The sequence below is a fragment of the Orcinus orca genome, chromosome 2 (genome assembly GCF_937001465.1).
Source record: "Orcinus orca chromosome 2, mOrcOrc1.1, whole genome shotgun sequence".
Classification (NCBI taxonomy): Eukaryota; Metazoa; Chordata; class Mammalia; order Artiodactyla; family Delphinidae; genus Orcinus; species Orcinus orca.
This window is the reverse complement of record NC_064560.1, coordinates 113,892,399-113,918,501: the sequence shown is the minus strand read 5'-3', so window position 1 is coordinate 113,918,501 and position 26,103 is coordinate 113,892,399. Positions and strand designations below refer to the sequence as shown.

General features: G+C 40.1%; 2 protein-coding genes across 7 annotated transcripts in view; both read left to right on the top strand.

Moving 5' to 3' along the window:
* CTDSPL2 (CTD small phosphatase like 2) overlaps positions 1-6,730 on the top strand; it is a 72,267-nt gene extending 65,537 nt beyond the window's left edge. For all 3 annotated transcript variants that reach the window (XM_049706732.1, XM_033435584.2, XM_004273914.3), the window contains 2 exons: positions 1,067-1,162; positions 1,811-6,730. In XM_049706732.1, coding sequence (XP_049562689.1) covers positions 1,067-1,162; positions 1,811-1,876 — 162 coding nt within the window. In that variant the 3' untranslated portion in view covers positions 1,877-6,730. The remainder of the gene's footprint in view (positions 1-1,066; positions 1,163-1,810) is intronic.
* Positions 6,731-8,539: 1,809 nt separating this feature from the next.
* EIF3J (eukaryotic translation initiation factor 3 subunit J) overlaps positions 8,540-26,103 on the top strand; it is a 29,948-nt gene continuing 12,384 nt past the window's right edge. The window contains exons 1-3 of one of the 4 annotated variants that reach the window (XM_049706735.1): positions 8,540-8,570; positions 16,835-17,119; positions 17,206-17,309. In XM_049706735.1, the coding sequence (XP_049562692.1) occupies positions 8,555-8,570; positions 16,835-17,119; positions 17,206-17,309 (405 nt within the window). In that variant the 5' untranslated portion in view covers positions 8,540-8,554. Of the gene's footprint in view, positions 8,571-16,780; positions 17,173-17,205; positions 17,310-26,103 lie in introns of all 4 variants that reach the window. The other 3 variants (XM_049706733.1, XM_049706736.1, XM_049706734.1) reach the window with 3 other exon arrangements.

Below are 26,103 nucleotides of genomic sequence, written 5' to 3'. Positions count from 1 at the left end.
ATTCAACTAGAGGGAATTCCCTGGCAGTCCAGTGGTTAGGACTCAGCACCTACACCTGCTGAGGGCCCAGGTTCCATCCCTGGTCAGGGAACTAGGATCCCGTAGGCCACACAGCACAGCATATGATAGATAAACAGATAGATAGATAGATAGCAGACAGACCGACAAGAGATTAGCCATCCTTGCAAGATATATTTTACATTATGAGTATGTTCATGTGATATGGCTGAGATTTTCTTCAGAATAAATCAGTACAGAATTGGAATGGTGGAAAGTGGGTTGGGTGTAGATGAAACAAGCTTTGCCCGTAACTTTTCTGTTTCAAAAATGTCCATAATAAAACGTAAAAAAGAATACAAGGGGGAAAATTGCATATGGTATTGAAGTATGTTCAGTTTAGGTCACTACTTTTATTCACTTGCATTTTGAAATAATGTTTTTAAGAATTGGTTCGTAAATAAAATAATTTCAGTTATCCTCCATCTCAAACACAGTGTTCTGCATAAATGTTAAAAGATATTTTATCCTAGAGAATATTTACTATAAAACAAATATGGTTTGTATTTTTGTTTTTAGACCAATGAAATACCATTGAGTCAATTTGTTATGTTCCTACTATGTTTCAGGTTATCTTGCTAGTTGCTGGGAATAAAATAATGGGACACAGTCCCTGTGTAAGAGTATATGCTTTCTAATAGTATTCTCTGTTGAGATTGGTAAAATTCCTTTATTCAAAATGCCTAGCATTGACTAATAATATTTCTTGAATGAATAATGTTTTTAGTTATGTTAATGCAAAACTTGTTTTAATGAATATTTCTTATTAAGTTTTATATACACTAAGAATAAATTACTCTGAAAAACCAATTATGTTTCAGTTCCTTCCTTAACATCTGTCTCTTGCACTATTAAGCTGTCAAAGAATATGACAGACATAAACTCTGATGGCATTCCTTTTTTCAAAGGAACTTACTGATTAATGTTTACTAATATCTGTTACTTTTAAGCTTTTCCAAAGTAGGCAAAATATAAATGAAAAGAGTTAATTACTTATTTTTCACTTTAGCTATCTAATGGAATCCCTATAGAAAGCTGGTTTATGGATAAAAATGACAATGAACTTCTAAAATTGATTCCATTTCTGGAGAAGCTAGTAGAACTGGTAAGTATATCTTATCATTTTGTTAGGTTTTTGTTGCTTTAACTCTGTTGAAATAAATCTTCTCAGTTGCTTTATGTGTACTAACTTTAAGTCAACATGGTGGGACATTAGGGCAGAGATTGAAAAAAGATTACAAGCATTTTTGAAACTTATAAATTATATTAAAATTATGTTTATCAGTATTTAAAAATTTATATATCGAATGTTTTATTTTACCAGACTTCCTCTTGCTAACTAGTTGTTACTAACTAGTTGTGTTAAATTGATTTTGTAGTTCAGGTCTAGAATTAATGCTTATGGTACTGAAACTTTATTCTGGGAACTTTTTCCTCTGTGTCCATGGATTAATTTTAAAACTACTATATAAAGTAGAATTCATTGGCTGAATGCTTTACCTGTCTTTTGGTTTGACCTCTTATTGCATAATTGTTCTTACAAAATTAATACATTAATGATAGGCTTTTTTTTTTAATCTAAATTTAACTGCTTCTGTGTAGTATCTTTTTATTTGGCAAACAAAATAATGTAAATTATAAAATATTGATAAATGGTGGTATAGTTTCTTTGCAAAGTAAGAATGTTCATAATGTTATGAGGATCATGTCTTTGAAATTACGTGGCTTTTAAAATGTCTATTTCTCCACACAGAATGAAGATGTTCGACCTCACATCAGAGACCGATTTCGCTTGCATGATTTGCTGCCCCCAGATTAAGTACAAAGACTTGTAAAATCACTGAAGGGGGAGAGAATGCAGGACCCTTTTGGACTAAGACAAAAACATTGCCATTACTGTTGAAATTTTGCATTTTTGTACCCCGTCTTGCTTTTCTTATCTTGGTGCCCAATAATAATCAAGGGTTACAGAAAGAGACTTTATCTCAGATTGAATACATACAGTAGGTAGGCTAAAACAGAAGAGTCTTTAGAACTAGTGCAACTTCCAGTGAAATTTTTTTATGTACAGGACATCTGCAGTTTATAAAGAATTCTGTTTCTGCCACCAGCAGTTTGACCTGTAGTCACACAGGATTTTATGATAATAACAGAGATGAAAATGGACTTTTATTTTCTCTCTGTTTGGTGCTCTAAGTGGGTTTGTAGCCACTTTTCTGTTACTTTAAAATTCTCATTTCAACAGGAATGGCCAGTAAAAGTTGTTTTATTTTTCCTGTTAAGGTTTATAACCTTTTTACATTTTTGACCTGTATTAGATTAGAATTTCATTATGCATTCCTTTTAGTTGAGGCGCTTCATAGTTTTCTGGAAATAGTCAATTTTTAGTTTTTTATTATACATTTGAATGGCCGTTTTCCTGCTTTGTCTGCCTGCATATTGTATATTTGTTTAAAAATATTCTCTACTTTTAGTCCATGTAAGTTTCATTTAGAACATGCATTTATATTTTGTTTCTGTAATATTCTACTGTAGGTGAAATCTTTTCAAAAATCAAGAGACTGGGTAGATAAGAATATATGAATGACTAATATTCAAAAGATTTAAACCATTGTGATGGCATGTGTTCCCAAGTGGTAATATCTTGCAGTGGCACACAGATTTGATGGATAAAAGGTATACCTCAGACTTCACTGTGCTCACCAATCTTTGAGGAGAATGAGTTTGGTCACCTGTTGGGCTTGATTTGGTTACTGATGCCTTTGGTTTTCTCCAGGAATGAAGTATTCAGCACAGTGATTCAGTATTTTTAGTTATTTTGCATGGGCTGGTAGTACCTCTGTTATGCTCTCAGTTACAATCAATTAAAACTCTGTGTAACAGTCTTGGTACCTTACAGTAGCTATGCATAATCCTGTGGCACAGTAAACTCCCAAGCCACCAATGCAGTTAATATGTTCTCATAGTGGTTTTCTATGCTATATGAAAATAGTCTTCAAGCCTTGGTTCTCTAATGCAGCTACCACAAGAGGTTGATATTTTTATAGTGGCGTGTAATCTCTTTTTCGGGAGGCTTTTTATGGAAGGTAGAATTTGTAAAAGTTAGTATGCTTTGCCTCTCAACTGCATTATCATGCCACAGGCTCAGACTGTTTTTGTGTAAAGGATGTCAAAGAACGGCACTTTTTCTAAAGAGAAGTTTGATATTTTGTATGCTTGTTAAGAAAGTACAGTATTGGAAATTAAAGGTGGACAACTGATAATTGAGGAGTATGTCACTTAATTTTTTATGTATATTACCTGTTTACTTGTACAACTTATTGTACAAATTACATGCAGCTTCATTTTCAAATGAATCCTTAAAATAAGGAAATCTTTTTAGGAAAACATTTAATTTTTGTATTTTTGATTTTAAAGGCATGAGTTATGTCAATTTTCAGTGTATTAATGAAGATTTTAACTTTTCATCAGGTTGAGTGTTTTCTTACTATATTATCTGTTGTGTATGTAGTTAGCATATTGTGTCACTGAACTGTTTAAAAATCTAGCATGTAGAGCAAGCCTGTTTTGTGGAAAATCCTTATTCATTAAAAAAATAATCATGGCAGATTTTCTGCAAAAAAAAAAAGCAAAAGCATTTGCAATTCAGAATACTGGGGGTTTTTTTGTTTGTTTGTTTTTAATTTAAAGAAAGGTATTTTGCTTGCAGGAAAAAAATACTACAGATTCATTTTAATGAGAATCTTTGAAATGTATTTATCTTTAGGGCATCTGGGCATCTTTATGCTGTTTGTCTTCTGTCTTTCTTGAAATAAAATGTACATATGTTACCTTTACATATGCTCTTGCTCAAAATTGTGAACCTGGTTACATTTCTCCTTGCTCCCTTTTTATGTTCAAACAGCAAAACCCAAAACCTATACAGGATCTAAACTTTCAGCTTGCATTATAATTGCTGAAAGCTTTTCTGATTAAGTAACTACAGTCTCAACGGGCTTTCCCACAACTAAAAGGGAAATGTAAGCACCTATATATACCACTGTGCCTATAGGCACTTTAAAAACAACTTTTAATCATCTTTTATTGGTAAAGCTGTTTTTGATCCCCTGCTAGCAGAGCTCCTTTAAGTTGACTGACAAATGAATCAAGCCTAACAAGATTCTGTAAAGAAATAAACTAAGGGAGAATTTTATATGGCCTGAGAAAATTTCTTGAGATCAATTCAGTCTCTTTTTCTTCATTACTTGATTTGAGTCATTTTAAATTTGTTATTAATACAAAATTTAAAATAAGTTATAGAGACAGTTATCCAGCTTCCTCCACTTTTAAAATGTGTTATCTTATTACCCCTTCTTTGCTTTATCTGTTGGTAGATATTACCTTAAACATTTCCATTAGTTAAATGGAGGTGTTTATGAATTGAGATGTGCCCAGCCTCTTCAGTTCACACAGAAAACATGAACTCTTAAAAACCGACTAGTAAATGCAGGAGAGATGGATACCTGATAAGACACAGCAAAAGTGACCTATATACACATTACGACTCTGAAGTACATATTATAATTGTGATATTTCCAGTGGTAAATGTCTGACTTTTAAAGACATTCTTTTAAATATTTGTATTATTGTTAGGATGTTTTAATCAGTTGTGTTTTTTAATTCCATGTAATATATGTAGCCCTAATCAGATTTATAGCACCATATTTCTCCTTGGGTCTTAAAAGAGAGTTGACAACAATTTAAAAGCATAAATTGTTTTATATTAGCTAGTATGTATATTTATTTACCTGATGGCTTTATCTTGTTTCCCAAAATTTTGGGGGCATTTGTTGAAAGCATTGTAACTTCTATAAATGGCTATTTTCTTGTAACTGTCAGTGAAAATGGATGTGTACATTGTGTTTTTATATTACTTTGGTTTTCCTGGTTTGCTTGTTTTTTGGGTTTTGGGGGGGATGGTTAAACATAGAATCATTTTTTTAAAAAAGTTATCTTTGGCCAATGACTTTTTCAACTAGATATTACTTGCATTCAACCATCTAAAGAAGTTTGTTTTTTACTGTTTTGTTTAGTCAACTTGCTGAAAAACAGAGACTTCATCTCATCAATGAAGAAAGCATTTCATTATTCCTACAAATCTTTGCAGTGAGCACAGACTTCTTCCTAAGGACCAGATCTTTTCCACGTCTTGTGTCAATCACATAAAGCTGAAATGTAAAGGACACTGAAGCCTTCATTTAATTGTCCTAACATGATGGTGTTATATACTACATCATTAGCTAGTTAAGGTTTTCTGACCTGACTTCTCTTTGTCTTCCTAGGTATTTATTTGTTATCTCTTTTAAACTTGTGTTTCTAAATTAACTTAGTGTTAATAGTCACCCACCAAATAACTATGCCAAGTAACTAGGAAAGAATGTTTATTTTATTTCCCCTTATAGGGGAAGAGTGGACTGGGAACAAAAATGTATGGGCCAAAAGGCCTTAGGTTGTCATTCATTCACTTTCTTATTCCTCTCATGAGCTGTTTTTGAGTATAGTATTTTTTCAGTGCTTATGTGCTTGATTATGTCATTACTTTTCATGTCGTCCCCTGAGTTAAAAGCCTGCTAAGAACCTGTATAAAATACATTTAAAAAATTTCAGAATAAGAACCACAGAACTCAGTATCTTATATTTAAATGCTATTTAAATTATTATTGGAATCCAAGTCTCATTCACTAGGATACATTTTTATAAAATGTTTCTCTGTATCTTGAATTGAAATTACTTGCCCAGAGGCAAGAGTTCCGGGATTATGTGTTTTGAGAAATTTTTAAAAGGGGAGATGAGAGCAACAAGTTTATACTTACTTTATGGTTTTTATATTAGTTATTAGTATTTTAAAATATATCACTGGTTCCCAAACCTGACTCTTCATTAGAATTACTCTGTGGAGCTTTTGAAATACAGATTCTTGAGGCCTGACCTCTGCCAAATTGTCTCACTGGGTCTAGAGTGGGGCCTGAGAGTTCTGTATTTTTTGAAAGCTCTCCAAGTGATTCTCATAGATTTGGGAAATCACTACTTTACTTAATGTGACAGTGGTTTGGGAGTTGAGAATAGGCAACAAAATTAAGTTTACCAGACATCTCTTTGTGGTAGAGTTTTCTTTTTTTAACTGGGACCAGATTTCACAGAACTTATTCAAGATGCATGGAGGAATAATAAAGAAGATTGAGGTTACTGCTTATTATCATTCATGTCTTTCATACTTTTTAAGAGTTTGCATTTTCTAGCACTTGGAATAGTTGATCATATACAAAGCTGGAGGACATATCCCTGAATGAGACCATTATATATATTAACTGTAAAATATTTCACTATTTTTTTATTTTATAAATCTTTGTAGAAATAAGCAATGAAATACTACTTTCATCTTTTGAAATGGGATTTTTCAAGGCAGTGTCCTTTTGGCATTAAGGTAGGGGGGAGTTAATATTCTCTCTGCCTTTTTCCACATGAATCAATATAAAGTCATGGACATTTAAAATATTCAATTTAATTTCTACATATTTACTATGCAGTATAGCCGTGAACAAGTAATGTAGATTTAGTTTTCTCATCTTCAAATGCCCTGATCACCCTACCTCACAGGGTTGTTGTGGGGATAAATAAAACTTTTATGGAAGCACTTTTCTTTGGTGATATTTTATCAGCCATTAGAAACAATATAATATCTAACAACTTATATTTGTATAGTGCTTTGTTTACAAGTACACAATTTTTTCACATTGCTTTCTCTTTCGATGATCTGTAAGGAACGTAGAGCAGGTTACAGATACGGAAAAAACAGATAAGGAAACAAGCTCAGAGAGGGCTGTGACCCAAGACCACACAGCTGTTCTAGGAGACTTGAATTCAAGTATCATTACCACAGGCTATTTCCCAAGGCATTGGCATTTTTGTATAATCATGTTTGTACATAAATACAAAGCTTTCCCTAGTTTATAAAATGAATGTAGCCAACAAAATGTTCTTATAAAAGAATATATTAACTCAGTGCAAAAGCTTGTGGTACAAACTAGGCCCTAGAGTTTAACAATCCAATATTTAAACTAGAAGGAAATTCCATCTTCTAAGTGTACATCTTTATTTTACAGATGTAAAATGTGTCTAGAAAAGTGTCTTCCCAAGATCACAAAGCTAGGATTAGAATCTAGCTCTCTTAATTACCATTACTCAAAGTAATGACTTTAGGAGGAATAACAGTCTTAATTTCTGGAACTACCAGAAGTGCAGAAGTTGCATAAAACCTGAATAATGAAGTGGTTAGCTTTAAAAAGTAGAAAATGGCAAGAAAGAACCAGATTATGGTGAGCTAAAATGAAATTATACTTGATGTAATGGGCTAAATAACTCGAACCAGTATAACAACAAAATAGCAAGCTGGTCCCACCGCAATCTCTGTGATGAGACTTAAATACAGTATTGTTAACTCTAGTCACCATACTATACGTTAGATCCTTGGAACAGTAGATCCTCAAACCACTAGAAGTCTGTACCCTTTGACCAACATCTCTTCATTTTTCTCACCCCCCCAGTTCCTGGCTGGGATGAGACTTGATAACTATTTTCCCTGAGCTTCAAAGGAGTGTGATGCACACAGACTGGTTTGAGTGTCACTGCAGTAGGCCTTTAGAAATAAATGACAGGACTTGGGAATAGCTGACTTAGGAGTATGGGTAATAAAAAGGAAAGTTCAGAGTCAAAAGACCTGAATTCAAGAACTTAAGAACTCATCCACTTACTAGACAAAGGAGTTCTCTGATCCTTAATTTGTTCATCTGTAAAATGGGTGGTGAAACATGTATACAAATAACTACCAGAACTGAAATGTTAAAGCAGCTAATTTTCTTGAGGGTGTGTGAGATCTATACAGGGTGTTGGGAGATGTCTGAAGCTAGAGGGGGCAGAAATGAGCAGTAGAATCAGGTTATTGTAATACCACAGATGTCAGGGAGATTTTTTAAGAAAGACATGAGCAGCAAGCAGTCTGGAAAGAAAGACTGGAGAAGTGGTAATGGAGAGGTCACCTATGATTGTTAAGAACAGCGGTCCCCAACCTGTTTGGCACCAGAGACCAGTTTTGTGGAAGACGGTTTTAACACGGCCTGGTGGTGGCGGGAGGGATGGTTTCGGGATGATTCAAGCGCATTACATTTATTGTGCACTTTATTTCTATTATTATTACATTGTAATATATAATGAAATAGTTACACAACTCACCATAATGCTGACAGGAGGCGGAGCTTAGGCGGTAATACGAGCGACGACGGGAAGTAGCTTGTAAATACAGATGAAGCTTCGCTTGCTCACCGGCTGCTCACCTCCTGCTGTGCGGCTCGGTTCCTAACAGGCCACCGACCGGTACCTGCCCGCAGCCCGGGGGTTGGGGACCCCTGGTTAAGAACATTTTGGATGAAAATAATGCTAACTGCGAAGGAAGAAATGGAGGATGAGGAAATTAAAGAGTGAGTATTAAATGGCTTGAGAAGTAAGTAGTTGGGGTAGCAGGCTCATGTAAATGACTTGCCGAGTTAGAAGTCTCTTAGTAATCAGTGAACCAAATGAACTAGAGCTTTTAGTGGCTCCCATATACTGAGCTTTAATGTTATATTTGATGTATGACAATTGTTGTAGGTAGCCTTTCTGATGACAATAAAAGTCGTTTAAAAACACTGCCTTAACTATGCTAGGCTCTGTGGATGGCAGAAGAGAGCAAACCTGACACTGCCCTCAAGCTAACAGGCTAGCAGTGGAGACTGACATTTGCTGGGAAAAGGAACACGAACGAAAAGACTGGCTTTGAGGGCTAATAACAATCTAATCTGAAGTCAGGCTTGGATTGGCTGAAGAAGTATTAAGTTGAGATCTGTAGAACATTTATTGAAAGAATATTAAGCCAGGCTTGGTTGGGGGAGGGGGTAAAGTTAAGCAAGGGGGTAAATAATCAGATTTGTTTTAAAAAGATCACTTTGACTGCTGAATAGGGAATAGATTGAGTGGGAGACCAGTTTGAAGAAATACAGACGTTGACCTAATTCGTTCCACACAAAAAATTTCCTTTCTCCACGATAATATGGTTAATGTATTGGGTTAATGTATTAACCCAATGTAATGTAATGTAATGTATTAACGTATTGGGTAGCATCGTAATGGACAATCTGAGGTCGGAGATTGGTAAAGTTCTAGGGAAAGTATGGCTTGCCCAGCTTAATGATAGAAATGGGAAGGTACTCTAGGATTTTATGGCACCATATAAAAGTTAAGTACGGAAAAATGTATAGGAGTTGAAAGGAGACAGATGCTGTCATTTCACGTCTTGGGTAGGCTCTTTAGGGGAGGAGGGTTAAAATGGAAAAAGTCATTAGTTGTTTCTACATCAAATCATGTAAATCAAATCAGTGATTTTGGTATTTTATAAATGAGTGGGGTTTTTTTTGGTGGGGGGGGTGGTTTGGCCAAGCGGGCCAGCATGTGAGATCCTAGTTCCCCAACCACGGATGGAACCTGTGCCCCCTGCACTGGAAGTGCGGAGTCTTAACCACTGGACCGCCAGGGAAGTCCCTATAAATGAGTTTTAATCTGGTGCTATTTGCAATTAAAACCGCCTCCTCAGCCTGGCCTTATTTCATCTTTAGGAGATTTTGAATCTGGTGCTTAAGGCACTTCACTTAAAAATAAGCCATAAGCAGCCCTGCTTCTTTTCTGCTGGCATTTACTCTCCTATGGCTTTAATGATGAAGCTTCTTAAAGGCAGAAGTTTTAATGTTAATTTGTTCAACAAACACGGATCAGTCACTCTGCTCATCTGTAAGATGGGAATAGTGTTATGTGTGATTATAGGGTTTCCCTAGAGATTAGTGTGTGGTTCACAGATTAGTTTTAAGGAATAATCGAAGTCTCCAGCACAGAGTTCTTGACAATTGTCTCCCAGCTTCTTTATTTCAAAAAGCAGCATGCACAATTCTGTGAATAAATTCTATTCTCAATTTCTGTTTCAAAACTTTATCAATGAAGCATACATAGAGCCCATGTATTTTTTGCATAGCACCTCCAACTCTCACACCCTAGTTTCAATTGCATGTGGTTTAATACCTTGAAGTTAACACCCCAGAGCCTAGAATAGTACTTGGTACAGGGTAGGCCGTCAATAATTATTTGTTGAATACATGATATAATGAATGAGCTCATATTTCAAAGTTTGGACTTCAATTTATAAGTCCAGAAAATTGATTCTGAATGTGCAACTCAGAATTGATGAAATTCAGAGGAATTGGTTCACACTAACTAAACTCACAAAACACTAATTTTTAGGCCAAATATCAATTCCATTCATTTACCTCCTTATGAAACTAAATCACAGTCCGATGCCAGCTTGGTAAGGGTAGAACCAGAAAAAAGGTCTACTGAAAGAGAATCATAACGGCTAATATCAAGTCAACAGGATGCCCTCATCTTCATCTCTGCTAGGTATCTGCCAGAAGTCTGCAGGTCAGCTTAGCCTTTTCTCTGGGGACTGTCCAAATCTTATTCTTTGGCCTCACCTCCCCTATATTTCACCTTCTTTCTGTTAACATTTTTTGTTTGTTTGAAGGTACATTGTCTTAGAACATCTTCAGGCAAGTAATTACAGATGACTGTACTACCACTTCAGAAATACACAGGCTTGCTTTCCTGAGTCTTCACCTTGGGATATTCGATTGAATCTGGCACCTTCTTAGCCAATTATTTACTATTTCCTAGTTCAGGTCATTGCTATAATGCTGTGGGCTTACTAGTAATATATTAAAAAAGCAGCTTTCTTTGGGGTGCAGCTGTATTAATTTTCTTTTGAGACTACCTTTCATGAGGAGAAACAATGGCCTGATGGGCGAGTTTTTCTTTGAGGAAAAAACCAGTTTTGCCTAGAAATTTATTCATGCAGTCATTCAACAGTTATTAAGTGCCCACTATGTGCCAAACAGACTTAAGTATAGCAGAGCTTAGCCTCTCAAGATTTCTTATCTGCAGATAAGACTACTATGATGTATTCGTTAAAAATTTTAGCTGAGGCCAATAATGGAATTTACTGGAAAGATACTGGGGTACCTCATGGCATTTAAGGAAGAGCTGGACAACTGGACCTCAAGGGAAGGCAAGAGGAAGTAAGGTCGCTTGGGAAATCATCACTTCATCAGGAGGTCTTTCCTTCAGGCTGCTGTCATCTGCCACCAACTCCCAGGCCCTGAGAGTCTTGAGTTCCAAATTCTAAAGTCCTGGAAAAGAGAATCTTTCCGTTATCACTGTATAACAATTCACCTCAAGACTTAAGAGGCTTAAGATAAGTTATCTCTCACAGATCTGTGGGCTGGCTGGGCTCAACTGGACAGCTTTTGCTTGGGGTCTTCTGTGGTTGTGATCAAATCGTAGTTGTGGATTGCAAATTCCCTGGTGGTCCAGTGGTTAGGACTCCAAGCTTCTACTGCAGGGGGCCCGGGTTTGATCCCTGGCCAGGGAACTAGGATGCCACAAGCTGCACAGCAAAAAAAAAAAAAAAAAAAAAAGGGTAGCTGTGGATGGAATCATCTGACAGTTCAACTAGACTGAATGTCCAGGATGACTTCTTTGCTCCCATGTCTGGCATCTCTGCTGGGATAATCTGGAACAGCCAGGGGCTGGCTGAATACTTCTCTCTCCCTAAACAGGCTCTCTGTAAAGTTATCTTGAAACAGCATGGCAATCTTAGGGTAATAAGACTTCTTAAATGGCGGCTGGCTTCTACCAGTGTGAGCATTCCAAAAGGCACAGGTGGAAGCTGCAAGGCTTGTTATAGCCTAGCCTTGGGTGTCACTTCTGTCCTATTCTACTGGTTAAATATGAATCATAGGGCTACCGCAGACTCAAAAATTATATAAGGGCTTGGATACTATTCATTAAAGGGCCATCTTTGGAGACTAGCTACCAGATAATTTGATGGTTCCACTGGGTTATTTATATCCCACCTAGGGGCAGATTCAGATTTTATACAGCTTGAAGCATATACAATTTGGAGGGCTTTCTTAAAGAATGGAAGGGGCCTATGCAATGAGGGGCCCTGAAGCTACAGCTTCATTAGATTCATAGATAATCTCCTTCTGACCCCCCTTCTCAAATCAGCTATGGTAAGGGAGTAGAATGGCTTGGGGAGCCCACCTACTCTTGTATACTAGGACGATTTCCAGAAAAGGAGAAATCATTGTGAGCCTTCCCCACTCCTCACCATAAGTGTCCAGTGTTCAGTTCAATATAATCTGATCATTTGCATGTTTAGAACTCAGGTCTCCTGACTTACAACAGTGAATTTTCAAATATACTATATTGCATAGTATTTAAAAATTTGTATTAAAAAATGTAGTAGAATTGGAAGGATACAAAATTTTTTTTAACTTACTATCCTTTATATACCTTTTTCTCCTGGCTACTTTTAAATGTTGATGTCCTTCAAGGTTTCTCATTCTATCCTATCTTCAGATGGCCTCTACTTCACTTGATTCCATCTACCCCCATCATCAGATAACTCCTAATCCTCTATCTGTGGCTCAGACCTCTCTAGTTCCAAATATATACTAGACATTTCTATTTGGATGCCTCAGAGGAATGTCAAGATCTGTGTGGCCAAAACTTAACCTATCCTCATTCCTTATTATGATGAGAAACACCATTCAGGCATCTTCAGAAACATTTACGGAGCATTTACTACATGCCAGGCACTGGGAATACAGTAGCAAAGAACACAGACAAAATACCTGTGCTCCAAACAGATATTAAATAAGGAAACAAGGTCATGAGAAATTGTGATAAATGCTATGACAAAACCAGAGTGACAAGATGAGTAACTGGGAGAGGCCCCTTGCTGGAGGGAGAACAGGGAAGAACTTTCTACAAAGGTAACACCTGAATTTTGGAGGAAGAAAAGCCAACCATGTAAAGGTGTGGAAAGAGCACTGTAGACAGAAAGAATAGCAAGCACAAAGTCCAAAAATAGGAAAAGGCTTAGTAGCCTCAGAGGGCCAGTAACAATGATGTTAATGAGACGGAATGGCATCATAAGGGGGTTGGTGGGAGGTAGGAGTCAGATTATGCAGAGCCTTGTAGGCCATCATAAGGAGTTGAATCTAAATCCAAAACAAACAAACACCAAGAAGCCACTAAAGGGATTTCAACTAGGAGGAAGGGGTGTGATGATCTAATTTACATTTTTTAAATAAACTGCCTGGTGTATAGTGAATGGACTGTGGAGAGGGAAGAGTAGAAGAAGGAAAACCAACTGAAAGCATATTATAGTAGAACAGCCCAGAGAAAGCTTGGATTAAGGTGGTAGCAAGAGACATGGATTCGAGATTAACATTGGAAGTAATTCACAGACCTTGGTGATGGACTAAATTTAAGGGGTAAGTGAGAGGCAGAAAGCAAGGATAGCTCCCAGGTTTTTGACTTGAGCACCTATAGATGGATGTTACTTCCACTCAATCTCCAAAGGCATCATCCTCTACAGCTCCCTTCCCCTCCTCCTCCATATCCAGTCAGTCACTGTGTTAGTCAGGGTTATTCAGAGAAACAGAACCAGTAGCATGTGTATATATAGAGAGAAAGATTTATTTTAAGAAATGGCTCACAGGGAATTCCCTGGCTGTCCAGTGGTTAGGACATGGCACTTTCACTGCTGAGGGCCCGGGTTCAATCCTTGGTTGAGGAACTAAGATCCCACAAGCTGTGCAGCGCAGAGAAAGAAAGAAAGAAAGAGAGAGAGAGAGAGAGAGAGAAAGAAAGAAAGGAAGGAAGGAAGGAAGGAAGGAAGGAAGGAAGAAAAAGAAAGAAAAAGAAAGAGAAATTGGCTCACGTAATTGTGGGAGCTGGCAAGTCTCAAATCTGCAGGGCAGGTCAGCAGGCTGGAGACCCATGGAAGAGCTGATGCTGCAGAGTCCAAAGGCAGTCTGTAGGCAGAATCCCTTTTTCCTCAGTGTGTTTTCTTGTCTTTTTTTAAAAAATTAATTATTTTTTTGGTTTTCGTTGCTGGGCGTGGGCTTTCTCTAGTTGTGGAGCGCGGGGGCTACTCTTCATTGCGGTGCACGGGCTTCTCATTGCAGTGGCTTCTCTTGTTGCAGAGCTTGGGCTCTAGGCGCAGGGGCTTCAGCAGTTGTGGCACACGGCTCAGCAGCTGTGGCTCACAGGCTCAGCAGCTGTGGCTCACAGGCTCTAGAGCACAGGCTCAGTAGTTGTTGTGCATTGGGCTTAGTTGCTCTGAGGCATGTGGGATCTTCACGGCTCGAACCCGTGTCCCCTGCATTGGCAGACGGATTCCCAACCACGGTGCCACCAGGGAAGTCCCTCAGTGTGTTTTCTTTTTCTTTTTCTTTTTCTTTTTTTTTGCGGTACGCGGGCCTCTCACTGTTGTGGCCTCTTCCGTTGCGGAGCACAGGCTCCGGACGCGCAGGCTCAGCGGCCATGGCTCACGGGCCCAGCCGCTCCGCGGCATGTGGGATCCTCCCGGACCGGGTCACGAACCTGCGTCCCCTGCAACGGCAGGCGGACTCTCAACCACTGCGCCACCAGGGAAGCCCCCATTTTTAAAAAAAATAAAAATAATTAATTTAAAAAATTTTATTTATTTATTTTTGGCGGTGTTGGGTCTTCGTTGCCGCGTGTGGGCTTTCTCTGGTTGCGGCGAGCGGGGGCTACTCTTCATTGCGGTGGCTTCTCTTGTTGCAGAGCACGGGCTCTAAGCACGCAGGCTTCAGTGGTTGTGGCTCGCGGGCTCTAGAGCACAAGCTCAGTGGTTGTGGCACACGGGCTTAGTTGTTCCACGGCATGTGGGATCTTCCCAGACCAGGGCTCGAACCCGTGTCCCCTGCACTGGCAGGCAGATTCTTAACCACTGCGCCACCAGGGAAGCCCTCGGTGTGTTTTCTTAATGCCTTCAATTCATTGGATAAGACCCATCCACATTATGGAGGGTAATCTGTTTTACTAAAAATCTGCATCTTAAAGGTTAATCATAAACAAAAAATACATTCACAGCAACAACTAGACTAGTGATTAACCAAAAACTGGGTACCATGGCCTAGCCAAGATGACACATAAAATTAATCATCAGAGTCACTAAATTCTGTTGATTCTGACCCTTAACTATTTATCTGATTGGTTCCTTCCTCTTTGGCCACTGCCTTGCTTTAGGATGGTGTTCTTCTCTATTAATTCATAAAATATTTACTGATGTATTAGATACTGTGCCAAATGCTGGAGATATAACTGTTAATAAAAGACAGGTTGTGCCCTAGGGACCTTACATTCTAGTCTTTCCTTGCCTTCTGTCTTACCTCCTTCCAATCCCTCTTTATCAATGGATGGCTGTATAGCATTGCCTCTCACACTTTAACATACAATCATCTGAGGATCTTGTTAAAAGGCAGATTCCGATTCTGGGATGGAGTCTGAGATTCTACATTTCTGACAAGCTCCCAGGTGTTGCTGATCAGGAACAAACTTTGAGTAAGTGGGCTGTAGGATATCTTTTGGAAGACCATCTTTTATAAAATGTGTACTATTTGTAGACTCTGAAAAGGTACACAAGAAATGGGAAACAATAGTTGCCACCAGAAAAAGCAGAATGGCTGATCACTGTGTATACCCTTTTATAACTTGAACGTTGTACCAAGTACGTGTGTTACATATTCAAAAATAAATTAAGAAAACAACAAAAACAAAATAAAAATATCTGAAACTGCACGCCTCTGAAAATCCTGCAGTGGAGCCCAATGGCCCGAAGGACAGAGTGCAGGTTAACCCATCTTAAACCCTTTATTACGATCAGTTTACCTGTTCAGCTTATCTCCAATTGCGCCATTCAGTCAGACCAGGGACCACATGCAATCTTTCTACGGGAAATGCACTGGAGCAAATTTCACTTGGTCTTTAAAACTCGTTACTGCAGTGCTTACCCTCCCGAAGCCTTTCAAGTGGCCTACCGCTCCCCGCCCGCCCCCCGCGGTTAATGTTACCATTTACATCTAACCTCGCAATGCTTCTTTTTGTTGCAGTCATCGCACTGTGTCGAAATTTGTTTACATGTCTATTTTTGCTACTTGATTGTGCGCTCCTTTAGGGCAAGGCTAGAGTTTATGCTTAGCGCAGACCGAGTTCCGAAATTATTCTGCGAAAGAATGAATCATGTATTGGCTTCAAGGAGCTCAAAGGAAGGGAAAATCCTTGAGCACTGGGGCTGCCTTCGATCCCTTCGTGACGAACTGGAGGCAAGTGTGCAAGGAGCTGACTCTGAGCACCCTGGCTGGTAAGGCTGCCAGGAGCTCGGCCCTCTCCGCTCGGTTCTTCCCGGGAGCCCTGCGTACCCCCGCTTCCAGAGGGACCCCACCTCGCCCAGCGCAACCGCGCCCTCCAGTGATCGGGGAGGCCAATCCACCGCCCCCACAGGTGGGCGTGGAGTTCAGAGCCCGCTTCTGAGTGCGGCGTGGAGAGGCTGTGGGTCTCCTAGGTGTCAGCCAGCGGCAGCGAGAGGCGATCCGTGTGACCAGAGGAAGGGCGCATCCGACTGGTTGGGGCGCGGATGGGGTTGGCAGGGGAGGGGTGGAGAGGGCAGGCGAGAGCCCAGCGCCAGGCAAGGTACCGCCCTGCTAACTTTCCCGCACTTACATTTCCTTCCCAGGGCCCAGGATTGGGTGCCTTCCCTCAGCCCCTTCCTCTCTCCCCACCCCACTAGCCCACAGGACCTCCCCGGGGCGTGGAGTACAGGACGATCCGCCTCGCCGGCCGCATTCCGCGCCCCTTCCGGCCCGCGCGCACGTCGCCCCAGCCGCCGCCAGAAGGGGCGGGGCCTGGGCCCTGGCGTTCAGTCAGCCAAGGTCCCAGCGTGCCCTGCGGCGGTCAACGAGAGCAGATCCAGTGACTCACATCCGCCGCGCTAACTCTGCTTGCTCTCTACTTGCACACGCTTACACCCGGCTCGAGATGGCGGCGGCAGCGGCGGGGGACTCCGACTCCTGGGGTGAGGAGAAGTTCCGGGAGCAGGGCCTGGGCCGGCGCTGGCTCCACACCCAGGCAAGCATTAACGTGGCTCGCTCTCTTCCGTAGACGCGGACACGTTCTCCGTGGAAGACCCGGTGCGGAAGGTGGGGGGCGGCGGCACCGCCGGCGGGGACCGCTGGGAAGGCGAGGACGAGGACGAGGACGTCAAGGTGGGTGCGGGCCGGGGCTCCGAGCAGTGTTGGAGCGGGCTGGCGCTGTCGCGGGCAGAGTTGCCCGCCGACGGGCGGGCGGACGGACTGTGGGCCCAGGGGCGCCGCCCGGGCCTGCGGGCCGTGGGTCTAGGCTCGAGCGTAGGGCCTGGCGGTGCCCTGTTCCCCTCCTTTCGCCGGCCATATGGGCAGGAGGCGGGCAGCGTGGTCTGTTGAACTTCCCTAACGAGTCGCTGGTCCCAGCCCTAGCCTTAGCCCTAGCCCCAGACCTTCTTTGAAGGTCTGCGCTCCGGCCTGGATCCCACCTGCCAACTGGCGACGGGAGGTGACAGCAGCTGCTGGACCGGCCCACGTGCAAACTTCGCGGTCTGGAGTTGCTCGCGGGGATGAGACTGGGAAGCTGAGAATGGAGCCCCTGGCTTATCCCATATGGAAAGTCTTGCAACCCACCTGCCCTTTCAAGCTCAGGTCTCCCCAGGGCCAATAACTCATTTATATCCCCGAAGGCTCATTTGTAGAGTTTGTTCGAGGTGTTAGATGAGTGAAATATTGTGGTTTAATTTTAGCCACCTTTTTTTTTTTCCCCACACAAATGCAATAATTTTTAGCCTCCCTTCTCCCATCCTGTGGTAAAAGGATGAACTGAGTACTGAGATAGCTAGCAGTTAGTGATGAGAAACCTGGGTAGTCCACACAGCGACCTATTATTCATTTACACACGAACGCATAAGGAAATAGTGAAGATTTGGTGGTTGGAGAAGACGAGGGAGTCAGTGTTTTGTGTTTTTTTGGTGGTTGGTTGTTTTTCCTATGCCTTATAGATTTGAACCTGATTTACCGTCTTCGTTTGTTTTTGAGAACTCCTGGGGGCTTCAGATGACATTATGACTACTGCATTCGTTTTTGTTTTTCAGGTAGCTACAAAAGTCTCAAGCACAGAATGTTAAGACTCTTACTAACAAACTTCTCAAAATCTTTTTATTTTTGTGAAGATAAGGTTTAGTATGAGTTGGAAAATGGTGGTTTATGGTTTCGATTCATTCGGTGAATGTTTTACTCTTCTAACTTCTACCCTTCAGCTCATGCTAACAACCCTACAAATCCTTCTGCTTGGGTTGAAAAAAAATTTAAGCTAGGTAATCACTCAATTTTGTGTTAATACTGCTTGTGTTACATTTTACCTGAGTCTGATGAGGTGGATGTCCAATTCATTGAACAGCTTGTGAGGTTCAGGGATGACGAGAGCTTTGCAAATCTTGGGTTTAATAAATGAGCAATACTATTGTGAAGATACTTAAATGCTTCATTTAAATGTTGTATAGACGTAGGAATGGATTGTGTTATCAGCCTCATTGCAAGATATTAGTTACCTCCCTACATTGTAGCAGATTTTCTGTTTTGAGTCTTTAGTTCAGATTTGTCCTTTCACTTTTTCTGTGCAGAGTGGATGTAGGAGTTAAGACATCTGTTATGAAAATTGGGAATAAGTGAGAAGAAACGACTAGAGAAATCAGAAAAGAATTATCAGATAATGAAGTTTGAATGAAGTAGTCTAGACTGATATCATGAAGAAGACTGAAATTATTGTATCTAAATGGTGTCAATCCTGATAAATATAATTCTGACCACTTGGAACTAATTTTGGAGATTTATAAGTTGTAAATCTTATTTACAAAAAGGTAAATCTTATGTACCCTAAAGGTCATCTCACCTCTTTGCACTCTTTTAGTGCAGAATTTCTTTCTTTTATACAAGTAGCTTATTTCTTTTACATAAACTTTGAAGTTGATATTGGAGTAGAAAGCTGAACTTGTCCATTTTATTTCCATGTTGAAATGCTGGTTTATTTCTGTTGAGTTTCTTCAAGATTTCCAAGTTAAGGTGTTCATGGAGTAGTTTGATTCCTAGTAGTTTGGAATAGACAGACCTGGATCTATATTTTTGCCTTGACATTTTCTGTTTGTGGTCATGAACCAGTTTTTTAATACTTTTTTCTTTCTCTTCCATTTCCCAATCTTGTCATTACAGAAGCTACCTCAGAGGATTATTTTGCACTTTAAATGAGATAATATTAAGCATTAAGCAGAGTTGCCTGGCACTTGGTAGGCACTCAGTAAATGTTAATTCTCTCTCTCTGCAAGAGAGAATATTTTTCTGGCTAATGGAAAATATCTTTAGGTTGTTTAGATCGAGTAGCTGGGGTTATTTTTGTGCCACGCTCACAAATAAGCTTAAGCTCAGTAGGAGTAAGTTCTCTCCACGGTGGCTGTTTACTGTGAATTTTTTGTTTTGAACTGAATGACCATGGTTATCAAGCAAGTTTTTGCTTGCTCAGAGGTTACCAATCTAGAGTTGAAATTTGTCACCTTGAATGGTAGTGAGTACAGGTTTTCCCTGCTATCCAAAAGTAGAGCATTCCTATGAAACCTTCCCTAAGCTGAAAGAAGCAATTGCCTTAGGACACATCTTGCTAACAAATGCACAGGATGAATCAAGGTAAAGCACAGATGCTCGCAGACACAGTTCAAAGCTATGGCAGCTTGATGCTGAGATGCTGAGTAGTTTGGTGGAGAAGGAGCTTGGCCTTGGCGGTGCCACTCTTGCTGCTTGGGTGCACGCTGCCTCTATAATGTCTCAGTGCAAAAACGAATGCTATTTTCACTTGTAATAAAAGCGAAAATCCTGTTTGGATTTCTTTCACTTAGTGAACACAGTTATTAATGAAGGTCATTCGAAAAAGCGAAGTGGCATAAAGTGAACTTTAAAAAGTGAGGGTTACCTATAATACCAAATTTCTGAATTCTAATGTTTTAGCGTTTAATCCTTTTGTAAGGAGATGCTAACAAGGTTTAGTTACCATGAGATCGAATAATCATAGTTCTTAAATAATACAGTATGTGAATTTTTGAAAAGTCCTTCAAAAGTAAGGTATGTAGAAACAGTAAGTTCTTCAGTTTATGTCAGCATCTAGTGTTTAACCTTTAAGAGTATAGGTTTAATGTCATTTGTAGTGTCCTGAGAAATGAAAGGAAAACTGAGGTCCTCGTTACAGTAACTTGCTTCAGTAGTTTACTGTTTTTCAGTAGATATAGCATTTTGCTGCCCTTGACTTTTCAGATAGCTGTCTGAAAGTGGCAGTGCGTATAGGTGAAACTGTAGAATTTTTAATATTCATGGTTGGGGGGGAGTCTATGCTTCTTCCCAGTGAAAAGGTAAGAACTAGGGAGCGTACTTTCCTGTCACATTAGCTTTATATTCCCTTTCTGTACTATCCTGATGTTATGTAGAGGCAGTGGGAGGAATTATTTTCTTGGCATACATCTCTGGACTCCTTCCCCATTGCTGGAATGATGTGTAGGCTATGTTGATTAAGAAGGCACAGACTTCCCTGGTGGTACAGTGGTTAAGAGTCTGCCTGCCAGTACAGGGGACACAGGTTCGATCCTGGTCTGGGAAGATCCCACTTGCCGTGGAGCATCTAAGCTCGTGTGCCACAACTACTGAGCCTGCGCTCTAGAGCCCACATGCCACCACTACTGAAGCCTGTGCGCCTGGAGCCTGTGCACTGCAACAAAGAGTAGCCCCTGCTCGCCACAACTAGAGAAAAGCCCACGTGCAGCAGCGAAGACCCAACGCAGCCAAATAGATAGATAGAAAAAAAGAAAGAAAGAAGGCAGTGAGTACCTACCCACTGCACGTAGGAACAATACAACTTTTACTCCATTTTACTAGTATCCCATCATTTCAGTAAAACAGATTAGAAGCTAGATTTATTCAAAGGGTGTGGAGTTTGTTTTGAGAAAACTTCTGGCTGTGATCAATCATCTCAGACATTTGCTTCTGTAATGTTATTACAGAATTTCTTTAAAAGATCCTAGAGAGGGCTTCCTTGGTGGCGCAGTAGTTGAGAGTCCGCCTGCTGATGCAGGGGACACGGGTTCGTGCCCCGGTCCGGGAAGATCCCACATGCCGCGGAGCGGCTAGGCCAGTGAGCCATGGCCGCTGAGCCTGCGCATCCGGAGCCTGTGCTCTGCAACGGGAGAGACCACAACAGTGAGAGGCCAGCGTACTGCAAAAACAAACAAACAAAAACAAACAAACAAAAAAAGATCCTAGAGAGCTGACTTAGTTGAAAACTGCCTGCCACATCATGCCCATTCAACTGTCTGTGAGGATCCTATCCTGGTTAATAGTTTATATCTACCAGAGTAAGGACATTTTTAAGCGTTGGAAACAGTACTTCTGAAGTAGGGCATCTGTATTTCAAAGAAATTGGAGATTGCTGGGAAATTCTCAGAAGGTGGCATTTTGCTAGGAAATGGGTATCTGGAAGTGTGTGTGTGTAACTTATGAGAAGTTCTAAACATATAAAGAAGTGGAAAGAAAAGTTTAATAAACCCATGACCAGGGACTTCCCTGGTGGTCCAGTGGTAAAGAATCTGCCTTCCAATGCAGGGGACGCAGGTTCGATCCCTGGTCAGGGAACTAAGATCCCACGTGCCACGGAGCAACTAAGCCTGCGTGCCGCAACTACTGAGCCCACACGCCTCAACTAGAGAGCCCATGTGCTGCAAATTACAGAGCCCACCCACTCTGGAGCCTGCACGCCACAACTAGAGAGAGAACCTGCACACCACAGCTAGAGAGTAGCCTGCGTGCCACAACTAAGACCCGACACAGCCAAAAAATAAAATAAAGAAAAATAAAATTTTAAAAAACCATGACCAATCTTTTATCTTCTGTATCCCCACTTACTGCTCTCCTCCCCCAACCAGATTATTTTGAAGAAAATACCAATTATATCATTTCAATACCCTGACAGTTTTTTTTATAAACTAGTAAGTTTTTAGTTAGGATGGTTATTTTTACAATAAGGCATCCATTACTCCTTCCCGGCCCCCCACCCAGTTCGCCATAATTAGACTCGGCTACCTTGTTTCTATCGAGTAAACTCCTCCACTTGTGCCTCTGTATTCGCCTTTGTTTTGCAATTTGAATCTCATTTTACATTTTTGTTTTGTTTTTTCCTTTTTTAAAGAAAAACACAATAAATGACATCTTAAGAATTTAAAAGGCAAAAAAAAATACTGAAAAATATTTACCTAATATATTTGTCATGCTGGACCATTGAAAATAAATAAGCCACTTGTTTAGAGTTCAGTGTCTTGTTTTTGATCTAGCTTAGCCAGGAATTTAAAGTAGAATTGATAACAGTTCCAAATATGAGACAGGTCAGCATTAAGATGGAATTCAGCAGAGTGCTGAGCCATAGTAGGGTGTTAAAAACTTAATTGACTTAAGTGAAGTAGAATTTATTGAGGCAGGTACCTTGGCTTCCAGAGACCATCATAGTTCTGAGGTGATGGAAGAATATTTGGGCTTCTTTTAAGAACTAAAGTTTCCTGGCGGGTCTAGCCATGGCAGGAGCTCACTACAGAGTTCTGAGGCATCTCAGAGCAGGTTGGTACAGCTTACAGAACACCAGTAAATGACTCTTACTGCAAGAGATTATGCTTTATCTAAACCAAACTAAAGAAGAAAGGGGGAGGAGTATATGTTAGTTAATGGACTATTGCTATGGGACAGAAGAAATTTACTGCTCATTTGAAGCTACTTCTATGTGACGATCTATAAATATATCTTGCTTAAGTTGGAAAACATTTTCAGCCCTAAATGTGTTCTCTCATTGCATGTGACATTCTGTAGTTGTACATTATAAAAATGACAGACTGGCCAACTACTGACTGCATTATTAGGAATAAAGAAAGCAGGGTTTAAATTTTTTATGTTATGTTTTCAGTTCTTAGTCATATTTGATTGGGAAGCAGATTTTAAACTTGAAAAGCAGCCATCCCTTTCAGAGAAATGGCTGAAATGATGCTGGGTGTGTGTCTGTAGAACATGAGTATAGATAAGTGAGTAGTTTATCAACAGCCTCTCTTCTGAGGAAGCTGGCCATTTTAGGAGAGCAGCCTGGTTAATACTTTTGGAGATAGATCGGATATTATAGTTGGAAGAGTTATTGGCTACCAATGATAATTGGGTAAAGAATTTAACTGGGTATTTATAGGTAATCTCTTGAACCAAAAACAACCATTTAGGGCTTACAAAATTATAGACTTAACTCCCTATTTTAAGTGTTCATTTTAGGTGTTTCTCTTGGAACCCTTCTTACATTTTATCTGAATTTATTGTCAGTATTTACAAAGTCCTGATGTTTATGGAAAATTAGGCAGATATAGACATTCTACTTTTATACATTTACTTTTATAACTAAGGATGCAAAAACTCTTTAAGTTCTGGGGGAAAGCTACCTGGCCTTCTGCTTTTGGGATTGCATCTATTTGGAAGTATGGCCAGGCTCTTTTTGCTGACATCACTATGCTCCCTTCTTTAGGAACTTGTCCCCAGTATAGGAATAACTTCAGGGCAGTTATTACTGTTTCAGGCAGTCTGGGGTGAGGGTGCCTTTCATGGTCCTTTTATGAACTGAGGAGCAGATGTCATGGTTGTTTCCAGGACTTATTAGGAACCACTGTTTTTGCTACTGAAATCCATTCTGTGGTGGAATTCTCTGTAGCCTTGTTATGCTTGCACTGATGGGACAATGTAATGACTGTCTGGAATAAGGTTTATTCTTTGATAGGGAAACCAGGGCGGGGTAGAGGTGGGGCATAGAGTTAGTTCGAATGAGATACTGAAGGAGCAGTGATATGGGTGGGGTGATGTTTTACTGGTAAAGGGAACTGAGGCACATCAGCATTGAACAGAAATGTTACTCTGTTGTGCTGTTTCTCTATGTTGGAGTTACTGGGATGGAGCTGCTCATTTTCAGCTATACCTCTCCCTTCTTGGCCTCCTAGTACCAGAGGCTGCTAGACTCATTTGTTAAAATTAGTGGAAATCTAGCACAGGCAATTTGAGATGAATAATTGACATATTTGTAGCTGGGCATATCTTAGTATGTACTGTAACCCTTCTCTTTGATATGGGGTTCCTTGAAATTCCAGGGGACCTCATTCCAGAACTAATTGAAAGAACAAATTTTGGTGTGGAGGGACCTAGTTCCCAGACATATTTTATACTTCAGCACTCAGGTAAGAAGTCATGTTTAATATGACGCTTTAAAGGAACTTTGGCCTGTTCAAAACAGGTTCCTTCATTATTTTTCCATTCGGATTGTGGGATAGCTATCTCTGGGCCTTAGTGTACTTACATGTAAAGTAGGGATAACACCACCTTACTTACAGAACTTTTGTGAGGGTTAACTGTTACTATATGTAAAATCCTTTGGGGAATTCCCTGGCTGTCCAATGGTTAGGACTCCGTGCTCTTACTGCCAAGGGCCCAGGTTCAATCCCTGGCTGGGGAACTAAAATCCCACAAGCCTCTCTGTGCAGCCAAAATTTAAAAAGTAAAAATAAAACATAAAGTACGTTGCACAGTGCTTGGTGCAAAGTAAGCCCTCAGTAAATGCTATCTATTATTATTATCATCATCACTGTTATTAGTAGGGAGTTATAAATAAACATCCCCTGGAAGTAAGCAGTTGGTCCTTTTATCTGAAGCACCATCTAAGCAGCATATCACTCACAGACCCAGCTTTCCTGTGTTCTGTGAAGATTAAAATGACAAAAAACTCCTGGTAGTAGTTAACTTTTATATTTAGCTCTCTGGTTCCTTTTGTACTATGGTGTATTGATACAAGCACTTAAGCAAACCAGCAGGGTAATATAAACGTTTGCTGTCTAATTTCTAATCTAGTATCTTAGATGTTCAAACAATGACTAGCTGGTTTGCTTTCATTCTGTTTGTTAACTATGAACTAAGGGTTAAATTGCGAAGGTAAAGTTATTATAAAAATGCTTTTGTACAAAGTTCTTCCCACTGCTTGCAGACCCCATGGCAGCCTTAATCAGGATTTTTTATTTCTTTGGATTTACAGATTTTTATTAAGAATCAAGGCTTGGTTAGTTTATATACCTAGGCTGCTGATTCAGATTTATGACCTGTCTTGTTAAAAACCAGAAGCTTGGTGTCATAGTTATGGCACATTAGTCAGCTTCTGCCTCTTCCAGTAGCATCAGGACCTCCTGCTTTGCACCTGCCATGCTGTGGCTCAGCTTCCAGTGGGCGTGTCCTGGTGTGCCTGGCGGTTGTTGAGACAGTGGTCAGGCTACCTATAGATTAAAGCCTATTTAAACACAGGGCTGTGTCTTTGTCTATTAAACCTTCTAAATTCTGTGGAGCCTTTAGAAGATTGTTTGATAATTGGTTTATATTTTGCCCAGTGACTGTGACTGTAAAGACAGTATAGATCCACCTTAAAGTGCCCCGCCCAAGTTAGGGAGTGGGTTCCATGAAGCTGTTGATCAGCTCTTGACTTTTCTAATACTGGGATTAACTTTTTTTTTAATTTAATTTTTTAAAATTGAAGTATAGTTGATTTATAGTGTTGGGCTTAAATTTTTATAAAGATTTAATTCATTAACCAGGGTTGTGTTGTATGGAATATTGCTTGAAATAATCAAGCCATTAGCTAGAGTGTTGGATGCTTTTACATTTGGGGAAGTAAGAAGTATAAAGACTGCTCAGTTTTTCATTTAAAACAACTGAATTATTTAAGAGAGGCTGTTAGTTTTGGCTTGGTTGTCTTGTGTTTTAATTGTTAATGGAGAAGCTTTTTTGTGGAGTTAGACAAGTTGATATAAAAATTCATATGGAAAAACAAATGTGCAAGAATGGCCAGGAAAACAGTAAAAAACCCTGAAAACCTGCAAGGGGTGACTAGCCC